At 45.4% G+C, this 11,115-nt stretch overlaps 1 protein-coding gene across 1 annotated transcript in view; it reads left to right on the plus strand.

The window, feature by feature from the left end:
- The window catches only part of STAB2 (stabilin 2), a 169,233-nt gene that overhangs the window by 110,725 nt on the left and 47,393 nt on the right, over window positions 1-11,115 (plus strand). The window contains exons 40-44 of the mRNA XM_017540297.2: window positions 1,970-2,015; window positions 2,871-2,944; window positions 4,186-4,311; window positions 6,674-6,747; window positions 8,377-8,448. Of these exons, the coding sequence (XP_017395786.1) occupies window positions 1,970-2,015; window positions 2,871-2,944; window positions 4,186-4,311; window positions 6,674-6,747; window positions 8,377-8,448 (392 nt within the window). The remainder of the gene's footprint in view (window positions 1-1,969; window positions 2,016-2,870; window positions 2,945-4,185; window positions 4,312-6,673; window positions 6,748-8,376; window positions 8,449-11,115) is intronic.

Below are 11,115 nucleotides of genomic sequence, written 5' to 3' on the forward strand. Positions count from 1 at the left end.
GAAAGCAATGGGGTCACATAAACAGTAGGACGTTTTAGGTGAATCCCCAGAATAAATACAATAGGCTCTCTTCTCTTCCTGCTTTCTCTACTCTGAAGAAGGATCCCACTACCCATGTACCTGGTCACCCAATCTAGGAACCTCCCTACTCAGCCTCCATGCCTCCCTGTGCCTCACTAACATACCTAACTTACTCATGTCTCCACATCTCTCAATCCATCTCTTCCTCCTCCTCCCCACTCACCAGTAGCCTCAGAGTCTTTGTTTCCTGCCCTGTCTTCCTCCATTCCATACTCCACGTTACTGCCAGATAGAACTTTCCAAAACATAGATCAGATCGTGTTTCTCACCCCAACCCCTCCCCAAGACTTGGCAACTTGCTGTGGTTCTTCATTGCCTGCAGAAGAAATTCCTAACTCCTTAGCAGGATGGAGCACAAAGGCTATTCACCAATAAACACTCACCCAGTTTTCCAGACTTACCTCCCATCCCTGTTGCCAGTGCACACTCTACACAGGAAGTTTCCAGTCTAGAAAAGGAAACAAATGTTTAGTAAAAGACGGCAAAAATTGTAGCATAGAGCACAAAGCAAAGAGCCTGTAGACTATAACAAGAAAGAAAACTTCTTTGTGTGCAAACTCACTGCTCCCAAGCCCACAGCAGACATCAATAATCAATCATGGCACTCCCAGCCAGGCACAGTGGCTCACGCCTGTAATCCCAGCACTTTGGGAGGCTGAGGCAGGCAGATCATGAGGTCAGGAGATTGAGACCATCCTGGCTGACACCGTGAAACCGTATCTCTATTAAAAATACAAAAATTAGCAGGGTGTGGTGGCACACATCTGTAATTCCAGCTACTTGGGAAGCTGAGTTAGGAGAATCACTTGAACTCGGGAGGCAGAGGTTGCCGTGAGCCGAGATTACACCACTGCACTATAGCCTGGGTGACAAGAGTGAGACTGTCTCAAAAAAAAAAAAAAAAAAGTATATATATATGGCACTGTCCCCCTCTGAGACCAGCCAGGGGCACCCAACCCTTCTTACAGTAGCACACCATAAACCTGCTGTCAATTAATTGAAGTTGGCTCAAAAGTTTGGACCAGGTTCCAGAGAAGACATAAAACATGATCGAAATTCCAATAGGAAGAGAATAGAAACGGATTGTTTAGGCTCAAGGAATTAGACACAGGCACAAAATTGCCTCCGTTCCAGCCCATTTGAGTCTGAAAATGTTCCCTCTGACACAAAACAGGCCACTTTTGCAGGCCTCAGTTTCAGCACCTCCTGTATGACGCAGCCAGGTAAGATTTCTATCCCAAAAGCTCTTAGCATGAGCATCCTGCCTAAGAGTACTCTTTTCCTCATCTCTAGTGACTTCTTTCTGGATCTTATCCTATCAGGAAATATGTTAGGTCGGCATCCAAGAGCTGCAAACTATGCTGTGTCCAGGAAACTTACATGTTAATTCACAAATTATATTTTGTACCTGCTGGGTACAAAGCCCTGATTTTCTACACATGCAAAAACATCTTATAGTTTTGCTTGTTTATAGCTCTCCATAACAAAATGATGAAAAATAGGAAAGAATAAAATTAGGAATAAACTAGAAAGAATAGCATAGGCAACACAAATAAAATGGAAAATCAAAACCCAGGAGAGGGATACACATCAACACCCAGGCCATAAGAGCGCATGCTCACATTCCAGTGAGAATTCCATGTTTTATTCACCCTTGCATCCTCACTGCCTAGCACAGGGCCTGGCAAACAGAAGACACCATCAATGTATTTCAGATTTGGCTTTGAGCTTCATGGCAGCCAGTATAAAAAAGGATTGACATGGTCTCATAGTTTTATGTGCCTATCACTTCCAAAGAAGTAGCTTTTCCCAGCACAAAGTACTAAAAGAAAATCCTCAGGTGACATTTAGTAAGAGGGCTGAGACAGCAACTGGTTCTCTTTTTCAGTGATCAAAAAAGATGACTGCAATGGGACGTGCCACACCAGCGCCAAGTAGGTAGCCCCAGCCGCCTTTGGGGACAATGCAAAGGGGATTTTCCCCCCCAGTAAGGTCTACCCTCATCTATCTTCAGGGGATTTGTTTCCTGACACCATTTCTGAGCGTTTAGGATACATTCAAGCATGAAACTAAAAATATCTCTGAAGAGGCCACCATCAACTAGCCAGATCCAGGCTTTCCAGCAAGCTGCCATCTGACTTACCTGGCACATATACAAAAAGGCCCACTGTTACCCCAGTCCAAGCCACCAGGATTCTTAAGGAGGCTCAGGAAACCCAGTGGGCCTCGGTCACCATAAACCTTGTTCCTGACTCACAGAAAGGCATAGCCTGGCTTCATAATCTTAACTTCCAGAGAGGCTTAATTTAGTACCTAGTAGTGGAGTTAGACATGAATTCAAAGTCAGCCTCTGTCATTTGCACTACCGCATGACCTTGAGTCCCTTGTTTAATTCCTCCAAAGCCTCATATTCTTCATTTGTAAGTGGGAATAGTAGTAATGCCCACTTGCTAGAGGCTATTGGATAGTGAGTAGATGACACAAAATAATACGTGAAGCATGGCTTCTAGCACATCTGTGGCTCTCTAAAGCTTGGTAGCTACCTTTCTTATTTCTGAACTGATGCCTATATATATATATATATATATATATATATATATATGCTGTAGTTTACCTGATAAATGGGTACAGTTTTAGCTGCCTGTGGCGGACAGGCAGCTAAAATTGGACTCCTCTCCCAAGCCTTAGGCGGGACCTCTGAGTGTCTCAGGGGGGCAGGGGCATTGTGAGCCATGTGGTGGGAGGTGGTGTACTTTTCTGCAAACCCCATTTGCCCTTCCTCGTTGCAGCTGCATTCTCACAGATGGTACACCTTCATGCAAGTGTGCAGCAGGATTCCAAGGGAACGGGACCATCTGCACAGGCAAGCGAAGGAGGGAATTTGCTGGGGGCTGGCCAGGCTTGCATGGGCTATTGAGAGATTCCTGTTCCTGCAGTCTGAATGGGCCTCAGCAGCTGGTGCCAACCACTGATGGTGAATCACATGTAATAGGGCAGTGGCTTGTACCTGGGGACAGGAAACCAACTGTTCACAGCCTTGACCACAATTGGGATCACCTGGACAGCTTTGAAAACCACCGATTTGTGTTGAAAACCCACATAAAGAAACGATCAATGTTTCAGATGATGGATATGCTAATGACACTGATTTATACATTATATGCATCACAGCATTACTATATACCCCAGAAATATGTCCAATTATATGTGTCCGTTAAAAAAAAGTTAACTCGATAATTTGATTGGCCTAGGGTATGGCTGAGGCATTAAGGCTCTGGAGTAGACTGGAAAAGAATTTGAGCTCTGGTTCTTCCAACTACCCAAGTGGCGTTGGATCGGTCATTTAACTGCACTGAGATGTTGGCTCATTTGTAAAGCAAACTTAAAACTACCTCCCTTGCAGAGTGGTTTTGAGGTTAAGAGAGCTCTCTCTATCCAATGGCAGAATAATGCAGCCGTTGAAAACTCAGTTTATCTTAGACTCCTCAGGTTTGAACCTAAGAGCTTATTGCTTTCGTTATGTTGGGAAAGTTTCTTGACTGCTCTTTGCATTATTATTTTTATCTGCAACTTGGGGATAATAAAACCTCCCTCACTGTGTTGTTGGACAGTAACCTGAATCAATACCTGTGAAGTGCTTAGAACAGACCCAGCACATAGCATGCAATAAATGTAAGCTAATATTCTTATGGCACCTGGTGCTAGAAAAAAATGGAAAATCTTAAGGTCGTTTTTCTCTCGAGCACTATGTCCTGTCAGGCTTTGGTCCAGATTGTGGCAGTGCTGGACAATGATCATGCGTCTGCTTTCCAAACCATCTTACTCCGGGGATTCTCACAGAGGGCCAAGGAGCTTCACCTTGGTCCCCAGGTGTGTCCTGCAGTAGGAGGTGTAGAGAATGCTAGGAAAAAAAAAAAAAAGCAGCTAGAAAGGGCAAATAACGAATGTTTTTCTTGCTCTCTGTTTTTGGGAAGTGGCCATATTTCATACAGTGCCTGCCCAAGTTGTTTTGCAGTATCTTCCATTTCTCAATGACTTAAGGAAAAACGCATCAATGGCTTTTTCCCTTCTCCCATCCCTTCTGCTCTGTGTCATCTTCTATAGCAATCAATGCCTGTGAGATCATCAATGGAGGTTGCTCTGCCAAGGCTGACTGTCAGAGAACCACCCCAGGAAGGCGGGTGTGCGTGTGCAAAGCAGGCTACACGGGCGACGGCATTGTGTGCCTGGGTAGGTGTGCTTCCATCTTCCACTGGTGAAATGGTGTAAGACTCAGATCCCTATTAAGCGACTCCAACATGTGCGTCCTGATTATTAGGACACAAAACTGAGGTCATTATTCCGCTTGCCAGGGCAGGAAAGTATAAGGGCATGGAAAAGTGAGCACATGGTATGAAGGCATGTAATGTCTAAAAATTGCTTTGGAAGGATAAAAGGAGATACATTTTCCAGTTAAGCGTCATGGCGATGATGGAATGTTTAAACTTTTATTGGTTCCTTTTTATACAAGTAGCACATGTTCACTGTAGAAAAAGTGAAAATATTTTTCACTTTTTACGCCAGGGAAAATATTCTGAAGATAGTGCTCTTACCATTGTCATATTACCCCATTTTGCTATGCCTACATGCATTTTTTTTTTTTTTTTGAGACGGAGTTTCACTCATGTTACCCAGGCTGGAGTGCAATGGCACGATCTCGGCTCACCGCAACCTCCGCCTCCTGGGTTCAGGCAATTCTCCTGCCTCAGCCTCCTGAGTAGCTGGGATTACAGGCACGCACCACCATGCCCAGCTAATTTTTTGTATTTTTAGTAGAGACGGGGTTTCACCATGTTGACCAGGATGGTCTCGATCTCTTGACCTCGTGATCCACCCGCCTCGGCCTCCCAAAGTGCTGGGATTACAGGCTTGAGCCACCGCACCCGGCCCATTTTTTTTTAACAAAAAAAAATGTATCTCAGAATATACAGTATTTACTATCCTTAGCAATATATTAAAGTAACTCTCCCTATAAACAAGTATACCTCTAACATTATTGAAATGTCCACACACTGTTGTTCTATAAAGGTATACCATAGTAAATTGTCTGAATGTAACAGTTTAGTTGGAAAATGTTGTCATAAAAGAGTTATAAGAACCCACTTGTTCTTTCCCCACATTCACTCATTAACATTTAGCCCTGTTTATCATATACCCTCTTTGTACATATACATTTTTGTAAGCCATTTGAGAGTAATCTGTGTATATTATATTCCCTTTGTCCCAAAATGCTGGAGTGTATGTTTCCTAAGAATAAGGATAACCTCTTATATAACCACAGCACAGTGATCCACTTCAGTAAATTTATTATTGATGTAATACTTTTATCTAATTAGCATTCATATTCTAACTTTGTTCATTGTTGTAATAATAATGTCCTTTCTGACATTTTTTCCTCCCGTGCGTGTCAGGTCTAGGGCTGGGTATTGCACTCCATTGTCATGTCCCTGAGTTCCCTCTAATCTGGGAGAGTTCCTCAACCTTGCTGTGTCTCTTATGACATTAACACTTGGGAATAATATCCTCTACCACCCCAACTTTTTTTCTTTAGTAGCATGTCCTTTATTTAGGGTTTGTCTGTTGTTTTTTGTTATTAGATTCAGGTTATACATTCAAGGCCCAAATGTCACAGAGTGATATTGCATCTGTCTCAGGAAGGCATGAGCTTGCCTTCTGCCCTTTGTGTGTGTGATGTTAATTTTGACCACTCAGCCAAGGTGCTGTCTCCACTGTATAGTCATTTTTTTCTCCTTTGATACTAATAAGGAGTCCGAGGGGAGACACTTTAACGCCAAGCAGATATGTTGTTCCCCATCAAAATATACTCCTAAGTTTAGCATTTTTTCCTTTTTATTTTTGAGGTGGAGTCTCACTCTGTCACCAGGCTAGAGTGCAATGGTGCAATCTCGGCTCACTGCAACCTCCACCTTCCTGGTTCAAGCAATTCTCCTGCCTCAGCCTCCTGAGTAACTGGGACTACAGGCATGTGCCACCACGCACAGCTAATTTTTGTATGTTTAGTAAAAAACTAAACATACAAAAATTTCACCACGTTGGCCAGAATGGTCTCGATCTCTTGACCTTGTGATCCACTCGCTTTGGCCTCCCAAAGTGCTGGGATTACAGGCATGAGCCACTGCACCCAGCTGAGTTTAGCATCTTTTGATGATTCTTCCCCAAACCAATCTATATTATGACAGTTGCAAATGATTGTTTTTTAATTCCTAATTCTCTTCATTCATAGCACTGTTAGATTAGACTCCACGATTCTGTGGTTACGAGTACTTTGCTACAAATGCTCAGATTTATTCCACAGACCAATTTAAGCCGATAGACAATGCCTCTGCTGGAATTGGCCTATCCGGGAATAGTCAATCTTGAGAAACCGAATCCATTACCCTCCCAGTTCAGTTATCTCTGTCTCACAATTTCCAGAACACTGAATCATGCTTTGACACCCGCTCCCCTCAGTTACCATCTTAGCTCATCCCTCAGGCTGGCTTCACTTGGAAACCAGACTTTACAGGCCAGATGTTGACTTTTTGTTTTAAAGAAATCAACCCGTGTTTGGAAAACAACGGTGGCTGTGACAAGAACGCAGAGTGCACACAGACAGGACCCAACCAGGTGAGCGCCACCTCTCCCAGGCCCTTAGGTTTCCTAGAAGGAAACTCCTAGGTCCTTAGACACAGGCCTGAGAGAAAGAGACTGAGAATGGACCTTGGAGGAGCTGCAGCCGAAAATAAATAGGGGGATTCTGAAAGAATCAAGAGGCCCTTCTTTGGGAATGAGCTGAAATGGGGAAAACAAAGGGTACTAGGACAAGGGGCTTCCCCAGGGTAGGGAGAAGTAGGTGTCTGCAAATACCATGTGATTCCAGAAGCATCTAGACAGTCCCCCAAAATACTCCCCTTTCTTTGTTGTTGTTGTTTTGAGATGGAGTCTCGCTCTGCCACCCAGGCTAGAGTGTAATGATGCAGTCTTGGCTCACTGCAATCTCCACATGCCGGGTTCAAGTGATTCTCCTGCCTCAGCCTCACAAGTAGCTGGGATTACAGGCACCTGCCACCACACTCAGCTAATGTTTTTATTTTTAGTAGAGACAGGGTTTCACCATGTTGGCCAGGCTGATCTCGAACTCCTGACTTAGTAATCCACCTGCCTCGGCCTCCCAAAGTGCTGGGATTACAGGCATGAGCCACCACACCCAGCTGGTAGTTTTTATTTCAAACTACATATGAGATAGGAGACAATCTGTAAACTTTTTGGTGCTTGGGACCTCTAAGAGTGCTCATCCAGATCTAGGAGGCAGTAAAGGAGGATGAATTGAACTCTTGAGAACATGACCTTAGCTGAAGAGGGATTCGATGGTGATGTCTTGGGAGAGTTTTGAGCTGATATTGGGGCCTCTTGTGCAGAAAGAGTAAGAGGAACAGGGAGAACCTGCCCGTGTAGCCCTGCTTGGCACCACTGATAAGTTAAAGTTCTAAGAAGCAGATATCATCCCAGGGCCCTTGCTGCTACATAGGAGCCTCTTGTGTTAATTAGAAAAGCTGCCCCTTGGGAGGGCACAGGTGTCCCTTCCTTTGGGGACATCAGTGAATACAGCATGGGCTGGGCTTCAGCCTAGTGTCTGGGTGATCCTGCGCAAACATGGGACATGGGGCCCTGTCCTCAGCTTCTTCAGGTGGTGTCCCCTCCCTCAATTTGAAGATTCCACCCAACTTCCTGGGCCGACCAATGGGTTTGATTGATTGTTTCTACGTGCACACCTCGGTGGGGTGCAAAGGCCTCCCCATAATCCTTGGATGGTCCTTGGATGAGGCTCATTTTCCTTGGATGAGGCTCCTAGCACTCGTGCCTTTCAGCTCAGCATGCGCAGATGAGCAAGATATGAGTATAAAGGAGAGTGGGGTATAGTTTGGCTTCCCTTCAACTGACCTTCAGTCAAAGAGAGAAAAGGGGCAAGTACCTGAAAGCAAGGGATCAAATAGGGTGAGAACATTAAAGAGAAAAAGATATCTTGGCAACAAAGATAGGATGTGCACCAGATCCCAGTGCTCAAGTGAAATGTGCCAAGCACTCAAATATTAAATATAAGGTGACAATTATCATAAAATAGATATTACCAACATCGGATATAGAATCTCCTAATGTTACCATGACCATGATGGAATTCCGGCCTGAGAGCCGGCACATGCGGTCAGTACAGAACCCATCTGTGAAATGACCTCATGTCCTTCTGCTCCTGGACAGGCTGCCTGTAACTGTTTGCCAGCCTACACTGGAGACGGAAAGGTCTGCACGCTCATCAATGTCTGCTTAACTGTGAGTATGGCTCTAGGGCTGATGCCCTTCAAGCCTCAGAGCCTGGGGAGCCTCCCACTGAACTTCTAGGGGATGCAGAGTTGAGGAGATATTCCTCTGGAGGCCTCAGAGCTGTGTGTTGGCTGTGAGGCTCATTTCTCTGGCATGCTGCATTGCAGGAGAAAGCACGGTCTGTTGCCCCCAGCCTGCCCCTTTGGCTGCAGCATATGGAGCTAAGTCCATCCACTTGCTTATCCCCCATCCACATTGCCAACTCTTATAAAAAGATCCCTCTCCCCCTTTCCACCAAGCACATCTCTCACCTCTGAGGTGATGCTTAAAGCTCACCTCCTCCAGGGAGCCACCTTAGGTAAACCCCACAGCAACTTTCCACTCCTTATTCTCCTAGACTTACACGTAGGAATTCATGGTGAGTACACTACAAGTCAGCAATATAGTGTAGCATTCCAAAAGCTAGTTATGTTATCACAGAGGCCTAGAGCTCAGGCTAAGGAAGATGATTCTACTCCCACACCACAACCACCCTCCATGTCCCCTACCACCCCCATTCTACATGTTAACTCTACCTTAGGACAGAGGATCGGGTTCTAGATGCCCTGCATGGAGCAGGAGTTCATATGGGGGTAGAGGCACTGTGTCTCCCATGTCCAGGCACACATCATTAATTCTCACAGTTCTCTTTCTCTCTAAAGAGGAGTTGGGATGGGGTGTGGAGGCTGCCATCAACATTTCAAGAATTGCCACGTAACAGAAGGGTTGTTCTCGTTCTGTGTAAGTCCAAGCAGCAGGACTAGGACTACCTGATAGATGTTAGAAGAAAACAGATTTCTTTCAATTCAACTCAATTCTTTCATTAGAACTGTCCAGAGATAAGAGTTTTGAGAGGTAATGAGCTTATTATAACTCAAGGTATTTAACCACAGGAATAAAGCAACAGGTAGGTTATCAACCCAGACAGCCATTTAGATTCCTCCCAGCCCTGTTCCACAGGACTCTAGGGTTTTCGGCTGGTTTGCTTTTTGGGCTCTCAGTTTCTTTGGATGGTTGTAAATGTCCCTGGGGTTCCTTTTACCACTAACAGTCTGGGCTTTGCCTTTCTTCGTCCAGCCTGTAGGATATTGTTGATACACTTCCTGTCTCCGTTGGCAGGGACAGGATCTTCTGATTCTCTTATAACTCTTGACTGCAGACTGGACCCATGTTATGCAAACCCAGTGGGAATTTACTCAGCCATTAATCTCTGAGTCTCGAACTGGGCTAATCACCTACTGCTGCTCAGAGCCTAACTGTCCCAGGCCTGGCACCTCCAAAGGGGTGAGACAAGCCTGCTGACCCAGGATGTCACATCTGGAGCACTTAGTGTGGTCAGCTAGGCCTCTGAAACGCTGATTCAACATCACATTCATATCCACTGCTTACCAGGGGTCAGCCACCGTGCTTAGGGGTCATCCTTTAGTTTAATTTCTCTAGCAGCAATATATGGTAAGGACGGTTATGAAGCCCATTTTACAGACAAAGAGACTCCAGCTGTGCCTCTTTCCTAGGACTGCTATAACAAACGGCCACAAACTGGGTGGGTGGAAACAAGAAAGAGGTATTTTCTCACAGTTTTAGAGGACCAAACCCAGAATGAAGGTGCCTGCAAGGACGTGCTCCTCTGAACTCCATGGGAGAATCCTTCCTTGCTTCTTCCAACTTCCAGTGACTCCAGGCACTCCTGGCCAGTGGCCGCACCACTCTAATCTCTGCCTCCGTCTTCACGTGGCCTTCACGTCCACATCTCTGTCTTCTCTTACAAGGACACTTGTGGTGTTAAGGCCCACAAGTGGGCCTAAGGATCTTGTCTTGAGATCCTTAATTACATCTGTAAAGACTGTTTTTCTAAATAAGTTGCAACCACAGTTGCATCCAGTCCTTAGGACAATTCAACACACCAGGCTGGGAGGAGTGACGGTCCTTGCCCAAGGTCATAGGGCTAGTATGTGGCATGGCTAGAACTTGAGCCTATCTCTGTCTAACTCGAGACCTGCATCCTTGACCACTTCTTGGGGTGCTCGTTCTTCCTATAAGGCTCAGTCCCAACACCTTGCTTTCCTGTTTGTATTACTGCCCACCTGAGAGCCTCCAGCTGTTGACGTGAGAACAGCGCAGACGCCCTGTAATTAAAGCCCTTCTTCTCCAATTGAGGCTCCCATTATCTCCTTGTGTTGATCTGGCAAGCTCCCCAAGAGAACAGTGTCCTCTACATGAAAGAGTTATGTAAGGATAATAAAGCAGCAGCTACGGAAATGATGGGGTCTGAGCTGTGAAGCTTCATTTTCACAGCAGTTTTTCCATGGGCCATTCACGTTTTGTAAAAAATGGCCACCTTGTCTTGGATGAATGACTCCTGATACAGCTGACCTGGGAGATTCTGAAGGTCCTTTGCTTCTCTCTCAGCAGCATATTCCCTTAGGAATTAACTCTATTGGGTTGGGCATGGTGGCTCACACCTATAATTCCAGGACTTTGGGAAGCTGAGGCAGGCGGATCACAAGGTCAGGAGTTCAAGACCAGCCTGGCCAACATAGCAAAACCCCATCTCTACTAAAAAACACAAAAATTAGCCAGGCATGGTGGTGCATGCCTGTAGTCCCAGCTACTCAGGAGGCTGAGGCAGGAGAATTG

The sequence above is a fragment of the Cebus imitator genome, unplaced genomic scaffold (assembly GCF_001604975.1).
Source record: "Cebus imitator isolate Cc_AM_T3 unplaced genomic scaffold, Cebus_imitator-1.0 Scaffold8, whole genome shotgun sequence".
In the NCBI taxonomy this organism is placed as follows: domain Eukaryota; kingdom Metazoa; phylum Chordata; class Mammalia; order Primates; family Cebidae; genus Cebus; species Cebus imitator.